This window comes from Sus scrofa, chromosome 14 (genome assembly GCF_054392235.1).
Source record: "Sus scrofa isolate SSC_HxYL_T2T_F1_AM1 chromosome 14, Sscrofa_HxYL_maternal_Yorkshire_Landrace_v2.0, whole genome shotgun sequence".
Lineage (NCBI taxonomy): Eukaryota > Metazoa > Chordata > Mammalia > Artiodactyla > Suidae > Sus > Sus scrofa.
In genome coordinates, this window is record NC_139396.1 from 42023086 (window position 1) to 42041699 (window position 18614).

Below are 18614 nucleotides of genomic sequence, written 5' to 3' on the forward strand. Positions count from 1 at the left end.
TTTCTGGGAAAGAGAAATGGACCTGAGACACAGTTGTGGCCAATGACACTCGAGGGAGAGGATTTTCTTCTGAGAGAATGAAACAGCCTCACAAGGCTCTCGGCCTCTGCACCATCCTTCCTGCCTCGGACACCATGGTGCAGACTCGAGTCTGAGGCTGCAGACACCTCACCCATGGAGGATGCCAACCTCACTGGCATCCCTGGGCTCCTGAGATGGGCCCCAGCACATGATGTTTTGTGTGTGTGTGTGTGTGTGTGTGATATTTGCCCAAGTGTGCATGTACGGCAAAGTTAAGGCATGTTAACTATCAAGGCAAACATTTTATACTCACAAAGCGATGCCATTTTTTGAGACAGAAGCAAAAGCACAATTGAGGCAGCAAACTGAGCCATGCTAGAGTGTGGTCAGAGGCAGGTGCCCACCTGGAGAGCCTTCCACCCACACTACTGGACAGCTTCTGGGTCATTCTCTGTGCCTCCCTTGGGAAAAGTCTAGACTAATCTGTGGATGCTGGTTCAATGCCTATTAGCAGGAGTCCCTCTTTTTTCATATGGTGGTGACAGAAGTAATTTGCAAAGGTGGTAGGTAGAGGGGCATGGAGAGAGGAAGCCAGACAAAATGATGCAGCAAACCCCCACTTTTCCAGAGGAGACACTTCTGGCCACTCTCAGGGCACAGACCCAGAGCTAGAACGATGTCTCTAGCCACAAAGCGCATCAGGGGGGTCGAGGGTTGAGGGGGGGGAGTTCCTCCTCGATGGGGCTGCTGGCTGCCTGCACAGCAAGTGACCAGGCAGAACCCCCAACACCAGCACCCAGTGGACGGCAGGGTGGAAAAACAGTGACCATCAGGGAAAAGGAGTTCAGAGTATTAATGGGCTCCCACCCTGTCTCCTTCTGGCTGGCTGCAGTGTCACTGAGGTAGGGGGGCCTCCTGATGCCTGAGGCTTGGAAAGGGGCCTGGATGGCAGCCACCTGGTAGCTGAGAATCATGCTGCTGTCTTGAGCTCGCTGGGGTGTTGCTTCCTCCTTGAAGAGCCCCATCATGATGCAAGAGGTAGGAATTTCAGAACAGTTCCCGAGCTATTACATCACCAGGTCGATGGGCCTCCCCACCCTGGCCTCCTCTTCTCCATCTCCTTCCCTCCTCTTTTTAATTTTTGTGCTTGGTGGAATGGTGGGAGATTTCTGGAACTCCCTTTTTTTTTCTTTTTCTTTTTTCTTTCTTTTTAGGGCTTCACCTGCCCCACATGGAAGTTCCCAGGTTAGGGGTGAATTGGAGCTGCGGCTTTCAGCCTACACCACAGCCACAGCGAGAGGGGATCTTTAACCCACTGAATGAGTCCAGGGATCAAACCCACATCCTCATGGATACTGGTCGGGTTCTTAAGTGGCTGAGCCACAATGAGAACTCCTGAAACATTCACTTTTAAAGAAGACTGTGTTCCTTGAGGCTGATCTTTAACAACTGCTGCAGCAGCCTGTCTGTGATGAAGGCTAGTGAAGGCTGAAGACAGACGTGAAAAGATGTGAGACAGTGGTTCCTGGGGTGGAAAGAGGCTCAGACCAGAAACACTTTCCATCGAGAAAAAAGGAAACTGGCAACTGTGGACAATCTCTAGCTGCACGGACCCTCTGCCTCACACCCACCCCAAACCTAAGACAGAAACGATGGAGGACACAGAGATTACGGCCAAGACACCCCCTAGTGGGGTGTCTGCTCAGTCAAACCACTGAGCTTGGCCTGACCCGATGGCATGTGCTTCTTCCCACCGGCCAAACACAGAGACCCTCTGAGCTCGCCAAGAAACCAGTCCCAGGACTTTGACCATCAATGCTGAACCTTAACATAGTCAATTCTGGTTTTAGAAATAAATGAGTTGCTATAGTGAGTTAGATGTCCTAATTAAGATTTCAATTTGAATCCTAGGTACAACTTTGCAAAGGTTTCCAGAGCTCATAATTCTTCTAAGGATAAAACTGATACCTCAGGTAACCAGGATTTGAGAATTTTTTCTAACAATGATAATTACTGGTAAAAACATTCCACTTTTCATGAGTTTCTAATGACTAAGCACATTAATATTTTGTAATTAATATGATGACAAAATTATACTCACCATGTTGGTTCTATTTTTTTCAACACATCTCAACAATTAAATAAAAAAAAATGAATTGGAGTTCCCATCATGGCGCAGTGGAAACGAATCTGACTAGTAACCATGAGGTTGTGGGTTCGATACCTGACCTTATTCAGTGGGTTAAGGATCTGGCGTTGCTGTGGCTGCAGGGTAGGCTAGTGGCTACAGCTCCAATTCGACCCCTAGCCTGGGAACCTCCATATGCCACGAGTGGGGCCCTACAAAAGCAAAACAAAACAAAAACAAAGAGACATAGATCAATGGAACAGAATAGAAAGCCCAGAAACAAACCCACATACTTATGGTCAATTAATCTATTACAAAGGAGGCAAGACTATATGATGGAGAAAAGACAGTTTGCTGAGAAAACTGTAAATGAATGAAATTAGAACTTTTCTCACACCATATGCAAAAATAAACTCAAGATGGATGAAAGACATAGATGTAAGACCAGAAATCATAAAACTCTTAGAAGAAACACAGGAAGTACACTCTTTGACATACATCATAGTAATGTTTTTTAGAGCTGTCTTCCAAGGCAAAGGAAACTAAGGAAAAATAAACAAATTGAACCTAATTAAACTTAAAAGCATTTGCACAGCAAAGGAAACCATCAACAGAATGAAAAGACAACATACTGAGTGGGAGAAAACATTTGCAAATGATATGACTGATAAGTGGTTAGTATCCAAAACATATGAACAGCTCATACAACTCAACATCAAAAAAGCAAACAACCCGATTAAAAAAATGGGCAGAAGATCTGAACAGACATTTTTCCAAAGAAGACATACAAAAGGCCAACAGGCACATGCAAAAATGCTCAACATCACTAATTATCAAGGAAATGCATATCAAAATAACAATGACACCGCACACCTGTCAGTGTGGCCATCATCGAAAAGACCACAAACAACTAACATTTGTGAGGATGTAAGAAAAAGGTTTCCTTGTGCACTACTGGTAGGAACGTAAACTTGTGCAGCCACTGTGAAAAACAGTACAGGGGTTTCTCAACAAACTAAAAATAGAACTACCATATGACCCAGCAATGACCATTCCTGGGTCTTTATCCAAAGAAAAGAAAACCACTAATTCGAAAAGATAATGTGCACCCCAATGTTCTCAGCAACGTTAATTACAAGAGCCAGGACATAGAAGCAACCTAAGTGTCCATCAACAGAGAAATGGATAAAGAAGATGAGGTACATGTATACAGTGGAATACTACTCGGCTATAAAAAGAATGAAATTCTGACATTTGCAGCAACATGGATAAACTTGGAGGGCATTATGCTAAGTGAAATAAGTCAGATGGGGAAAGACAAATACTGTATGACATCATCTATATGTGGAATCTAACATATAAAAAGCAAATGAATATAACAAAACAGCCTCACTCATATAGAAAATAAACTAGCGGTTATCCAGGGGGAAAGAGAAAATAAAGCCTGAGTGTGGCAGGGTGGCCTCTTATAAATGCTCCAATGATTCATGTGGGTCACTTATACTTGTACAGAGTCTCTGAAATAATTTCTCTGTGACTTAAGGAATTCTTTATTTTGAAAGGTCACATCAATGTGACATAGGTCCAGGTAAACAGTTTGTAAATAGCAGCAATAAGACTTCCTGGAGGAAAACATGTCCAAAATGTCTACTTACTCAAAGTGAAGGATGACAGTAACTGCTTCTATTGGAATGATTATCCGCCCTACAACTTGTCTGTGTCAGGGGGCAGTGCCTGGAGCCCAGTGGAGACTCTCGGCTTATGACTGGTAGAGTGGCTTTTTTCATTCCTGTAAATTCCACGATAATCCTCTGTTTCTCCTTCAGACAACGTTTTGAGTACACATTGATCCTCAACATGAGCCATAAATGAACAAGACACGTTCACGCCACAGGAAACCATCAACAAAATGAAAAACCAACCACCAAGTTGGAGAAAACGTTTGCAAAGGATACGACTGTGAAGCAGTTAATACCCAAAATATATAAACAGCTCACTGGACTCAACAACAAAAAACCAACCTGATTAAAAACTGGGCAGAGGACCTCAATAGACATTTTTCCAAAGAAGCCATATAGATGGCCAACAGGCATATGAAAAAATGTTCAACACTGTTAATTATAAGAGGAATGCAAAGCAAAACCACAATGAGATGTCACTCACACCAGTCAGCAAGGCCATCATCAAAAAGACCACAAAAATGTTGGTGAGGCTGTGGAGAAAGGGGAACCCTCACACACTGTTGGTGGGTATGTAAACTGGTGTAGCCAGTACATAAAACAGTATGGTGTTTCCTCAAAAACTAAAAACAGAACTGCCAAATGATCCAGCAATTCCACTCTTGGGTATTTACCCAAAGAAAACAAAAATACTAATTCAAAAAAATCTATGCACCCCAATGTTCACTGCAGCACTATTTATAGTAGCCAAGACATGGAAGCAACCTAAGTGTCTGCTGATGGATGAATGGATAAAGAAATAATGAAGATTGTTCTCTCTCTCTCCCTGAACACAGACACAGACACAGACACAGACACACACACACACACACACACACACACAAATACTATTCAGACATAAAAGAAGACAATCCTGCCATTTTTGACAACACAAACTGAACTTCAGGGCATTTTGGCACATGAGGGACCCTGAAAGGCAAGTACTGTACAATCTCAACCCACAAAACCCAAAAACCTGAACTCGTAGACACAGAGACTAGACTGGTGGTCACCAGAGTCTGGAGGTGGTGGGGTTAGCAGAACCAGTAAAGGGGGTCCACAGGTACAAACTTCCAGTTAGAAGATAAATCAGTCCTGGGCCATCAAGTATAGGCTAGTGCTGCAGTTAACAACACTCAACACTGCTGAGAGAGTAAATCTTTAATGTCCTCATCACATGGACAAAAGCATGTAACTCTGTGGGGTAATGGAAGTTAAGTGGACTTTTACTGTGCTGTGGTGACTATTTCACTATGCACACGTGTATCAGAAACACTGTGCTGCCGTGTTTGATAAGTCAATTATAACTGGTGAGATACATAAATTATAACTCCACTAAATATTTAATAAAAAAGACCAAGAAAGTTGATGCTTATAAATTTCATGTGAAAACAGATCATGCGGGAAATAACTTGATCTGAGAATAAATCTAGACTAAATGATAGATGGCTCAATAACCGAGAGGCACACCAGTCAGCTACAAGAGCAGGAGTCTTTTCTCGTATAATCCTAAGTTCATTTGTTCTAGACCACTTGGAGGGTACGCTGCGGGCTGATAAGGATCTGGGAGAAAGCGAGGAATTGGAAACTATAACTTGTCCATCTAGAGCTACTCACAGTGTTGGGGCAACTTCTGGTCACTTTTTGGAGGTCAAGCGCTTAGGGAAAGGGCCAGCCGGCTCAGGCCAACCTCCTACCAGACCCATGACACAGGCCAGCCTCACCACACGGCCTCCCCAAACACTCCCAGTTGGGAGCTGTTTCTGATCCCCCCATCTGTCGGCTTGAACCCTGGGCTGCCCCTCATCCCCCCAGTTCAGCTTTATCCTCTTGGGGACTGTGCTGGATCCAGCAGGGCCTGCATCCTTGCCACTGGCATCCATCCCCTGCAGGTCTGAGGATAGTGGAGGAGCGGTGGCCTTGGATGCAGAGCAAAGGTGGGGCCTGCCAGCCGGGCACCAGGCTCTAGAATACGTGTCCTTGGCACCTTCCCTTGTCCTGACTGAAAGAACCAAGGACAGCATTGAAAAGATGCGGCTTCCTCATTTCACCTCGGGTCCAGTTGCAGCAGGAATCCCACTTTACTTGGATTGCATCATACGGAACAGAACACTGCTTCACAAAAGCAGCCTGGGCCTTTGCTATGATGCAAAACACCATCTGACCTCAGGGTGACCCGGGGGTCAGGGCCCTCAGTGGACATAAGGACATCAACTTTTAAAGTAATGGGCCCTTTTGGGGCCATCAATCTGCTTTTAGAAACCTCCCTGCCATTTTTTGCTAAAAATAAAAAATTCTTTATTAGATTTCTCTCTAATACAGCAGCTGTTTAGTATTAGACTGTTCTAGTAATGGCAAGACTGAGATAATCCTGCTTTGTAAAGGCAGAATCATTAGAACACACAGGAAGGGAGAACCCTGATGTTTTTCTAGAAGCCTCTTCATGAAACCCTTTCCTCTCTGTCAGATCACTTTTTGACAGAACAGAAATCAATATGACCACTTCATGTCTGGTTTAGGGGATGCCCTTTGAAGAAGGGTCAGTGAAGGAGATGAGCGGACCAGGCAGGGCACACACGCACCCGGAGCAAGACTGCAACCCTGCAGCCAAAATGATTTGGAAGCCCAGGCTCAAAATCCCATTTTAGAAATGACAAAAGACATTTTTACTTTCTTTGCATTGTATTCAGGCCCTATTTAATGGCTTTTTTTTTTTTTTTTTTTTTTTGCTACAAATGTTATTGCACATAATGATACATTCCTGAAACCAGATGGCAGAGAACTATTTTCCAACAAAGAAACAAGGACACGAAAATATGTGTGGTCTTCCCAGAAACCTTTCACAACCTTCACATGGAACGGCAATTTCTAGGAAAGCAGAGAGTCTGAAATGATGGCCGAGGTATGTAATTACCCGTACATGACCAACTTAGAAATTCTCTGAGCAGAAAGGACCTCTGGGCTAGTCCTGTTCCTTTTGGCTCCTGACGTGAACGGTGAAGTAAAAATATTCAGATGGGACGTTGGTGACGCCACATACCATGAGGCTAAGAGCTGGAGGGCCTCGAACGGCGCTTCGCGCTGCGGACACACTGCCACTCTGCTGAAAAGACAAGCCAGGCCCCCAGGGCAACGTGGATGGAGCAGCCCAGGGCAAGTGCTCACCAGGGTTTCTGCGTGGAGCTGGGTCAGAAAAGTAGGCTCCAGCCAGAGTGGAAGAGGGACAGAGTCATCACCTCCACGTCCTATTGACTAAGGCACTTCCCTCAGCATTACCAGGAACCTTGACAGTCAAGGTCATCCTTATACAACAGCTCACCCTCGTGGGAACCTCTACACCCAGCAGGCAGGGGATGTGAACCTGGTACAGCGAAGGTGGAGATTCTGATTTCAATTAGTTTAGTTCCTTTTGAATAATGGTGCAAAAATGTGGGTCCCTTTATGCATGAGGACCCAGCCAATGTGTTTTGTGAAAAGTCTACGTATTTTATCCAATTAGTTTAATCTGTACCTCATTCTTAAAACCCAGGGAAAGACTAACTCCCTTGCCACATGTGGAAAAGGTTTTCCAAAAACAGTGTTGATTGCAGTGCTCCCCATAAGGCTTGTGTGATCATAACTTTAGTCAAGGGAGGAAACGGTCATTCTTCGGTTTGTTGAGAGAATGTACAGTCTGTTCTCACACATGTAAGAGGAACCAATTCGAATAAACCCCCTGCTATGAAAGGTCTCACCATTAGGTGATGTCTTGGTTTAAAAGAAGATCTTACACTCTCACAGAAAAAGAAAAAGAAAAACAAAAACAAAAAAATCAATGCTGAAAAATTGGCACCCTCAGGGATTTCAGCCTCCAGTAGACAGAACTAAATTCCCTAGTAGTAAACGCTGTAGATACAGACTGAAATTCAGTTTCTATGATTTAGAGACTCATTAGCTGAGAAGGACTGTTTTAAAATAGCTGAATCTAGGCTTATTCAATAAAAGCCCAGCTCCAGGTCCTATTCTGTTTGTGTGTTTGTTTGCTTTTTAGGACTGTTCCTGAGGCACATGGAGGTTCCCAGGTTAGGGGTCTAATCGGAGCTACAGCTGCTGGCCTACACCACAGCCACAGCAACACAGGATTCGAGCCGCGTCTGCAACCTACACCACAGCCCATGGCAACGCCAGATTCTTAACCCACTGAGCGAGGCCAGGGATCGAACCTGCAACCTCATGGTTCCTAGTTGGATTCGTTTCCACTGCACCATGATGGGAACTCCTTCAGGTCCTCTTTAGATGGAAGAAGTTAGTGGCTACAGCATGGACCACAGAGCTATGGAGCAAAGGAGATAAGTAGGGGCAAAAAAGGAGTATGACTTGTACCGGAAATGTCTCCTTGGGCTTTCAACTACCAACACCCTGGTGACTCCTGGCAGAAACCAGCCGGTGGTGCCAGGACACTATGACACGATGCCCTCCCACCTGCCTCCTCAAGGGCAAACCTGTGTCCTCAGCTCGCCTCCTGGTCTTCCTTCTCCACCTGTCGCAGGGCCCCTTTCCTGTGGGGTTACCTATGGGGTTATCTATGGGATTATCCATAGGAGTCTTTGTTTCCACCCAACGTCCCTGCCTCCTCAAACACTTTCATTGGAAATGCTTATCTTTTTAGGCCCACACCCGCAGTGTATGGAAGTTCCCAGGTCAAGGGTCAAACTGGAGCTGCAGCTGCAGGCCTACACCACAGCCACAGCAACTCGAGATCCTTAACCTACTGAGCAAGGCCAGGAACCAAACCCACATCCTCACGTAGACAAGGTTGGATTCTTAACCCGCTGAGCCACAATGGGAACTCTGGAAATGCTCATTCTGATGGAACTCTGGTTCCTGCTAATACCTGCGTGCCCTCCTCTGAGCCAGGAGAGTTCCAGGTGGCCCTGTGCTCCCCACCCACCCTTAGGACAGTTCTGCCATCACCCCTGGACAGCTGCCTCTCCCAAAGTCCACGAGCTCTGCCCATTCCCACACCCACTTCCCTGCTTGTCACCCACCACCCTGGCCACTCCCTACTTTGCTTGTAGGCTCACTGCCCAGCATTTCGTTTCCTGCCACCCCTTTGGCCACCATCCACATATGCGTCCCTGCCGACATCTCCACTTCAGGGCCCCCCGACCACCTCCTTCGCTCCTGTGACCATAACCTCCACTTCCACCGTTCGCTCAAACAAACGTTCCTGGAATTCCTCTAGTGCTCAGAAGTTCCTTCCTCTTTGAGAGTTCAAACATTCTGCGTCCTGGCTCGGATCATAACACGGTCCCCTTTCACATTTTCCTACTTACCCTCCCTTTGGGTCATTGTCATCCCTGGTGTAACTCCCATTTTCTTAGTCCCATCTCTTTCCCTCTTGAGCCCTGATCCAGCTTAATCTGCTTCCCCTTCTGACTGTACAGCTGGTGGTGCTGGTTGGGTGGTGGCGCTGTGGTCCTGTTTCCACCTCCAGAGGGCTGATCGAAGCTGAAACCTGGTGCTGAGAACACGCACGCTCACCGAGTCCAGTGACAGTCACAGCCTGATTTCAAACGGGCGCTCACTCTTTCCAGGAAGCACACAGGCCCTTCCCTGAATTCTCCATCAGCTCACCGCTCTCACCCGCCGTTTCTGCTCTTCAGCCCCAGACACCATGGCCCTCCTTCCTTTCTCGGCAGATGCCTTCACCCCGTATTTTGCTGACCCGTCGTTATTTGACTTGCAACCTCATTTTTCTTCATGGATCTTTTCTCCCTCACCACTGTTTTCAGGTAGAAGGTTTCCACCAACTTTCCGGGGAAGGCCTGGTATGGAGTATATATGAAATGTTGGTCTTTTAAACTTGGCAGGGGAGTTCCTGTTGTGGCTCAATGGAAATGAATCTGACTAGTATCCATGAGGATGCGAGTTCGATCCCTGGCTTCATTCAGTGGGTTAAGGATCCAGTATTGCTGTGAGGTGTGTGTAGGTCACAGATGTGGCTTGGACTTGGCATTACTGTGGCTGTGGAGTAGGCCAGCGGCTGCAGCTCCAGTTTAACTCCTAGCCTTGGAACTTCCACATGCCCTGGGTATGGCCCTAAAAAGACAGATATATATATATATTCGGCTGGAGTTCCCACTGTGGCACAGTGGGTTAAGAATCCAAGTGCAGTGGCTTGGGTCACTGTGGAGGTGCAGGTTTGATCTCTGGCCAGGCATAGTGGGTTAAAAAATCTGGTGTTGCTACAGTTGTAGCTCAGGTTCAGTCCCTGGCCTGGGAACTTCTATATGCCATGGGTGCAGTCATAAAAAAATTAAGATATTTGGCTTATTTGTGGCTTTAAAATGAAACATTATCTGACTTTGTTGCTCTTCTCCTGACACCTGATGCCACTGGAGGAGGGGTTCGTGTTGTAGGGGGAGATGGGAGCAGTCAGTAGGTGTGGACAAGCAAAGTCACTCCAGAATACAGGAGTTTTCTGGGGAGGGCTTTTCAGGATGGGGTGGAAAAGCCCAGATGGAACCCCAGGGGCATTAAGGAGAGGGGGAGGCGGGGCCCGGGAGAGGAGGTGAGAGCTCTCAGACCCAGAACCTTCTGCCTCCAGCTGTGCCCAGAGCCAGTGGTGGTTCCTGAGAGGAGGCTGAGTGGGGCAGGGCAAGGGTGGGGGGAGACAAGATCAACAGGACTAATTTCTTTTAAAATAACAGCTTGTAACCATAAAAGTGAGAAACCTGATTGCCGAAAAGTTGGAAAATCAAGTCAACAAGAAAGCATAATCGTTCAGGATACCATCACTCAGACAGTAATATTTGGTGTGTTTCCTTCTAACACGGAACAAACACTTTAGTTGGTTAAACTAGTTCATTGTTTTCATGAAGTTAGTACGCATATCATTTTGTTTCTAGCATTTTTTGGTTGGCACTCTATTGTTAACATTTTGACACCAGATTCACAGCATTATCTCTGGGCCTATAGTTCATAATGTGGCTCTGAGCTGAGTCTCCCCACCCACACCCCCTTAAAAATAAAAGGTTTCCTCTCTAGCAGGAACCACACTTCCCAACTCACTGTGTAAGCACTGAGGGGCCTCGCACACACCAAGGAAAGATGAGGGCACAGTGAAGAGAGAGTGCACAATTGTGTGCGTTTTCTCAGAAAGCAACTACGATGTGAGACGGACACGTGGCATTTCTGACGGGTGCTTCAAAAGTACGTGGAGTATCTGCAAGTATTTCCAACTGTGTTTCAGACACCAAATAAGACGACCAGCCACAAAAAGAAGGACTCAACCTTCTTCTGGAAATGTAATTAAAACATCACATTCGCCAAGAGGCAAGCATAGCAAAGCACTATTATCCTAGTGCCCAAGCATGTGACTCTGTGTCAGAGCCAATATTTCTGTGAAAAAATTAGGAGGCAAGGCTACATCGAAATGTTATTCCTTCATGAAAAGCTTCAGGCTTCAGGAAGTTTCCTGATTGCACTTTCCATTTCAGGGAGGGGTGGCCTCAAAGTGATCCAACATCAACACTGTTCCTGCAAAGTCATCACATCACATTCAGGAAGGGCCCACGTCCACACAACTGAGTGCTTCAGAATTAGGAACACAGTCTCGTAGACACGTCAGTGAAGGCGTGCCTGTGGTTTTGTAATAACAAGCTGAAGACACTGCGTTTGGCCCCATTTTTGGGTTCTAATATTATCTGGAAAACCCTCTGGTTTGTACTTTCACTGTTCCTGAACGGCTTGGTTATCTGACTAGACTCATCAGATAATGAAAGCCATTCAACCAGAAATGGAAGTGGGTGACTGCCACGTTCTCATAATCAAAAGCACAAAGATAAATGGATAAAGAAGATGTGGTACATATACACAATGGAATACTACTTAGCCATAATAAAGAATGAAATCATGCCATTTGCAGCAACACGGATGGACCTAGAGATTATCGTACTGAGTGGACTAAGTCAGAAAGAGAAAGAAAAATACCATATGATACTACTTACATGTGGAATCTGAAATACGGCACAAATGGACCTTTCCACAGAACAGAAGCAAACACGCAGGCAACAACAAATTTATGGTTGCCAAGGCGGAGGGGTCAGAGAGTGGACAGAGGGGGAGCTGGGGGTTAGTAGATGCAAACTATCACATTTCGGATGGATAAGCAATGAGGTCCTGCTGTACAGCACAGGAAACCATATCCAATCTCTTGGGATAGACCATGATGGAAGATAATGTAAGAAAAAGAATGTGTATATATGTATGACTGGGTCATTTTGCTGCACAACAGAAACGGACATGACACTGTAAATCAACTACACCTTGATAAAAAAAAAAATAAAGGAAATAATAAAGTTAAAAAAAAAAAAAAGATGAAGCACCACGTCTTATCTTCCAAGTATCAGACTGGGAAGAGGAGGCACTCTGACTGCACGGAGTCTAATTCAGGGACTGGTCATCCTACGTGTCTGCGTGATATGGAAGGAGGTGAAGAATGAACGTGTGTTCTCGCCATGTGGTCCGTGTGAGCATCGGTCATAACTCACTCCACCGTGATGCCGCTGTCCTCTTCCTGTCGGTGACCTAAGCTCCTCCAGTTGGTGACCTAAGCTCTGGTGTCACCCAATGCTTCAGAAGCTCATGGATGAGGGAGTGACACGAGGGCTGGATTTTCAGCACATGTGTGTGGATTTAAGGACCTCTTCACGACAGCTGGGAAGGACAGCTCTTTGACCTTGGTTTCCTATTCTTCCCCAAATTGTTTTTCTTATCTTCTGCCTTGCTTGGGTGTGTTTGGATCCACCGGGTAAGGCTTAACCCAGGACAGAGCCTAGGAGACCCTTTGTATTCTGATGTCAAACAGTAACAGAGTGACATCTCAAACCCCAACCAGCAGAGGTTAAAGGACAGAAAACACCCAACGTTCCCAGTTACAATGACCAAGCCGCACCCCTGGGCTTGGGCTGCGTCCAGCACAAACAGGACAGGGAGGGAGTGGCCCAGAAGCCCTCAGGCCTGTATCGCATGTCTGCATCTGAAGGGTCACACACCTTGAAAGCAGTTTGATTGTCCTCGGGCAGCAGGCAGCCCAGAGACATCCTAGAGAGTGAAAACGTCCCCTGTCCTTCCAGACAGCTCATTTTCAGTGTGACGTTTAAAAACCCCATCCAGTGGGATTCTTATTCAATCCTTCATATTCCTCCAGCGTACGGGAGGGATGGTATTAAGTGGGCAAGTACAGTAAAGTGGGGGCCCCAGGAGAGGGGGGGTTGGAGAGTCAAAACCCTGCGGTGTATCTGGGTCAAAGTCAACAGCACCAAGGGGCTGTCTAACCGTGGGAGAGCCTCTCTTCCTCTTTGCGGGTCTGTTCCGGGACATTTACCACTGGTCAGGCCCTGACCCAGGACAGGGTGAAAAGGCAGTGAAGGACAGTCAGGCCTTTCATTATAACAGTGGGGAAAGTGTCGCACAAACCCGCACACAAGTAGAGCAGCAACGAGCAGGAATGACTCCGTGAAGGCCCCTCTGCCCTGGGGATCAAGGAAGGTGGCTGTGGTCAGTGGAGATGGGGGATGAAAGGAGGAGCTGGCCCTCAGCAGCCCACAGGACAGCTGGGGAGCGAACATTCCAGACCTGGGAACGACCTGTGTCCCCTCGCGCTTCAGGTGTGGAGGGGCCACGAGGACCTTCCAGAGCCGGCGAGCCTGGTCCCTCCTCGGGTCCCCTGCAGGAGGTCTGGCACCCCCTCCTGTGCCCCCACGGCCCTCATCTCATCCTCTGGTCTCCCAGGGTCACGGCTGCCCTTGACCTCACAGAAGTCAGCCCGGAATTGGATGAGGCTGCAGTGGAGCCTGACAGGGGCTGTGAGCCAACAGGACCTAACCCCTTGGTGGGACACACATGTCTGGGAGACCCGGCATCGCAGGGGCGGGAGGGGATGCAGGTGGTGAGGGGTAGCTCCTGAAGAAGCCTGATCCAGCCTGAAGCCATCAGTCCTCAGGTGGCAAGTCTGAGTTCTCCTTAGAGGTGGAGAAGGAGAAAGCGGTGAGACGTCCACGCCTCACTTGGCCTTGATCAGCTGGAGAACCTGTCGTGAGTGACTCACAACCTCCTCCCAGCCTGAGGGCGAGGGTGTGTTACGGGCACCAGTGTAACAACGACGAAGCACTTCACCTGCTGAGCTGTCTTGTGTCCGGCGGGGAACCAGCTCACGGCCTCACCCCAGTCACCTCCTCTTCCACAAGACAGAGGAAGAGCATCAAAAGAGAAGTAAGTGGGGTTTGAGGACCGCATGCTGGTCCTTCTCCCTGGTTCAGCGCATTAGGGAAGAGCTCGGGGACAGCAGGACCTGGCTTTCCACCTGCCCTGCAGGTTGCCTGCAAACCCTAGCTCCAAAGGTTCTTTCCAGTGAGGATATGGAGGGAGTTGGGCATTTACTTTGCAGAGTGCAGGTGGCATGGGCGCTCCTTGCTGAGCCCTGAATGGGGACAGCAATGTGGTACATGGTTCACAGGCCATGTGACTCTTCCCTCTTCCTCTTCTCTGGTAAGAACTATGCTGTAAGCAACACATGGCTTCTCCTCTCTGCATAGCAATGGACAACAGTGGGCATCAGACACAAGTGACTCTCACTGGTGAATTCTCTCTGCGTGGATCCCATGTGCATCTGTGGTCCATAGCAAGTGACTGGCATGCCACAGCCACTGTGTGTGGCCTCTGGAACTCACTGAACGGCGCATATTCAATCACGTTTGACTTACATCTGAGGGGCAACGTCTGAACCAAGGCACCGAGAGGCAAGGGAACAGGAGTGGATGTGAAGCCCCCACCCCCTGACCCAGGCCAGGCTGCCCCCTGCCACTGTCAGGTGTGCAGCTGTGGCTGGAGGCTGGGACAGTGCCAGGACCCTGGGTGGGGATTCCTGCTGGAGGACCTTGCTGGAGAAAAGAATTCGGGACATTTCTATCCTTTCTAAAATTTTAGTCTTTGATTTTTTTTTTCTTCCCATGATCAGTATTGAGCTTTTTGAGAGAAAAAAAATGCAAAGAGATTTTCCTTCTGAAAATGATATTCTTTGTAGGAATCTAACAAGTCAGGTACCTTTTCCAGGTTCATTTATTACCAGAGTAAATATTTAAATTCTTATTTTTTGTCCCCTCCTAACCGTTACCTATTTGTTTGTTTACAAAGTATTCAGATGAAAGACAAGCCATAAAGCCCCAGATAGAAGCCTCTCCCTTCATGGAAAGGAGTAAAATCAAGGGCTGATGAAAAAAGATTCCAGTGAACTACAGTTTTTCCTCTGCCAACCATAAGACACAAACCTTCATTTCCCTGCTCCGCCCAGTGGATGAAGACATGTATAAGCATTTTACTTGGTGGATACCTGTAGTCATCAATCATCAATACCTCTGATGCCACTCTACTTTATTAGCAGATGTCATTCAATGGAATTCCATTGTATCAATGGACACAACTTTTAAAACAATGAGAAAACCAAAGGGAATTTGTAGGGGTATAAATTGGGAGTTTGGAATTAATAGATACACACGACTATATACAAAATCGGTAAACAGTGAGGACCTGCTGTACAGCACAGGGAACTTTACTGAAGATCTTGTAATAACCTATAAGGAAAAATAATCTGAAAAGAAATAACGTATGCATGTGTGTGCAACTGAATTGCTTTTCTGTAAAGTTGAAATGAACACAACACTGTAAATGAACTGTACTTCAATAACCAACCAACCAACAACACAAGGGGCAAACCTCTTCAGAAAAGACCCCTGTAATAGAGAAAGGGGTAGAAGACCTCGTACTGAACCGTGACCTCAGGACATCCAGGGTGCTTGGAAGAGGGGAAGCAGAGAGTACTAATTTCGTCTTTCCTCCTGTATTGTTCGAATTGTCACATCAAGCACGCACTTACTTTGTAATGAAAACAAAATCTAAAAAAGTATTATAATTCATAAGAAAAATGTAAAATTGGTACACATTTGGAAAGTGTCATATTATTTCCTACCAAGGAACTGGCAGGTCATTATATGTCACGAGAACCATTAAGCGATGCTCTAAGGATATCTTCTTCTTTTTTTTTTTTTTTTTTTTTTTTTTTTTTTGGTCTTTTTGTCTATCTTAGGGCTGCACCGGAGCCATATGGAGGTCCCAAGGTTAGGGGTCCAAGCAGAGCTGTAGCTGACAGCCTACAGCACAGCTCAGAGCAACTCCGGATCCTTAACTCACTGAGCCAGGGATTGAACCCGCGTCCTCATGGTTGCTATTCGGGTTCGTTAACCGCTGAGCCAGGACGGGAACTCCTCTAAGGATATCTTTAAACACATAAAGATTTTACAAAAGAGGGCAGTGGGAAAACCCAGCCCCAGCAATGTTATTTCTAAGCCCTAAGGTTTCCCTCATTTCCACATGAAGGGAATTTAAACATTCAAGTCCACCTTCCCTATACTTTATACTGAAAATCTGACTAATAAGCAAATCATGATGTCACTCTTCAAACATGTGCTTGAGCTACTCATCCGCTTAAAAACCACAAAAGTGTTTTGTCTGCCTTTTGTAGAGATGCCGAGATCGCCCCCCCCCCAACCTCACTTGGAGCCGAGTTAAAAGCCACCGAAAGTCTCAAGATAAGCAGGGCTGTAAATGCCTGTGGAAGCCCCTCCTGTTTGCTCTCCTGTGATTTGTACTCAGTCATGAGCCCTGGGGCAGGTACACTTCATTCCCACTCAGCAGACAGACCACCCTTCCTCCCAGGACAGCAGGTCCTTGGTTTCGTTATAAGCACTGCAAATACAGAATCTAGATGCAAAGATAAGAGCAGTCAGCAGAGACAATTAATTAATTCAATGGGTTGGAGCTAAGAGTACAAATCTATTCTCAGGCCTGTCACTCTGGGGTTCCTTTGACCTGCCCAGAGCCTCAGAGGAGCTGGAGTCTGGGGACAAAACATTCACTGCTGCACACAGACCTGGCAGCCTTGCTGCCCCCAAACCTGGGTGGGTACAGAGTGGCATGCAGGTGGGAAAGAGAGATTTCTGAAACTGCCACACAGGATGGTCCAGAAGTTCCTTTTTATAAAACCGCCTGCTCATGTGTTAACTTAAGGTATTTTTGTTTGACTAATTTGTTATTTGATTAGCCTAACAATGTTCATGAAGCTGCCTAATGATAAAATGATGTATGGATGCAAGATGCTATTCTAATCTGAATATCTTATATAGTCTAGGATGTGTGCATATCCTATGCATTCTAATCAAGGAGCTAATGGTGGGAGATGAAAGCAGATTGTTCTGCACCAGGGAGGCAGAGCGAGGTCTGTCCTGAAGCCGTCCTTCCTGCTCCAAGCACAAATGTCAGACATTGCAGGGAATCACAGGGGCTTTCCCAGATCCCAGAGAATTCATTCAAGGAAATGTGGAGGGTACATGCACGCCAGGACGGCGATGCAACGTTGGCTCTGCTGTGATGGAACCTTTCCAGTGGACTGAGTTCTGCTCCTCTGACCATAACGGCTCCATCCTAACCACTTGCCCTGGTACGGCACCAACAGAAACAGCGCTCACAAAGTTTACCACCCTAGCGAGATAATGGGAATCCAACACGAAGGTGGTACCCGCAGGATCCAAGGCCTGGCGGGTTGGGCTGCCAAGGGTGCTCTTCCTCCGTACCAGCCAGCTCCCTCTGAGTCCATCTCTGCCCCAGGTTCTGCACACGACAGCGCCATCCTCAGCTTTCAGGCTTCCCATGCTTATCTATGCCGGATTTCCTGACCAATTCTTAAATTTAAACCACTTGGAAATGCTCTGAACAGAGCGCTGGAAGTAAGGTCCGTTCCCCAGCCTGTCTGCGGAGAGGCTACATCCTTGCCACACTGTGCGAGGCCACGCTGGGCACAGACACTGTCACAGCTGACAACAGTCACAGCTCTTAGCAAAAGGCGCATTGAACCAAGCTTCTCATTTACTTTCTCTAGTTTGGGGCATCTTTTATATTTTCGAAGGACCCACTCGTAGCAAGGTCACACCAGCTGGTGACAACCTGTCTGCAGCAGGGGTCATGTGCCCCCAGCTGAGTCCAGGCAAAACGCTTTCCAGGACAGGACTCCGCAGGAGTCTGGGAAGTATGATAAGGCCCCGCGGGAGTACTCACAGTTTTGGCTTGGCCAGCAGAGGAGGTGGTTCCTTTGTGGGCGACAGCAGGGCGGGTGGTGGCGGCAGGGGTTCCCCTCCATCAGCCTTGCCGTTCACCAGCCCATTCATGCCATGGCCGTGGCTGGCATGGACTCCGTTGGGCTCCCTCTCGGTGGGACTGAACGGAAGGGCCACTGGACTCAGTCCTAATGTGGGGCTGTTCCCCGGCTGGATCTCAGCGGGTTCCTTTGAAGCCAGCTCGAAGGGGCTGGTCTCCCAGACTGGAGGGGGCGGCGGGAAGGGCTGGAAGTGGCCCGTGCTGGCCTCTCCTGCTGAGTCGTAGCCGCAGGTTTCTGTGCTGGCTGAGGGAGGGGACAGGAAGGAGGCAGTGAGGTGCAACTAGCGACAGCCCCTTTCTACTGTCCTGGGTGGTCTGGGAAGCCCAGTGCGCCGTTGACTGGAAGGGGCAAGGCTGGCAGAGCGCCGGGTCCCCCACCCCCAGCTTGATTCTGTTGCACCTGTTTCATCTTCTGAGGGGCCCACCAGCAGGAGACCAGCTACAAATTTCAAACAAGAGCTAAAGATAGAACTTCATAAAAAAACGAAAACCCAGGG

At 47.4% G+C, this 18614-nt stretch overlaps 1 protein-coding gene across 5 annotated transcripts in view; it reads right to left on the reverse strand.

Annotated features, from left to right (window-relative positions):
• PALLD (palladin, cytoskeletal associated protein) overlaps positions 1-18614 on the reverse strand; it is a 341957-nt gene that overhangs the window by 150348 nt on the left and 172995 nt on the right. For all 5 annotated transcript variants that reach the window (XM_021073310.2, XM_021073309.2, XM_021073311.2 and 2 more), the window contains one exon: positions 18019-18361. In XM_021073310.2, coding sequence (XP_020928969.1) covers positions 18019-18361 — 343 coding nt within the window. The remainder of the gene's footprint in view (positions 1-18018; positions 18362-18614) is intronic.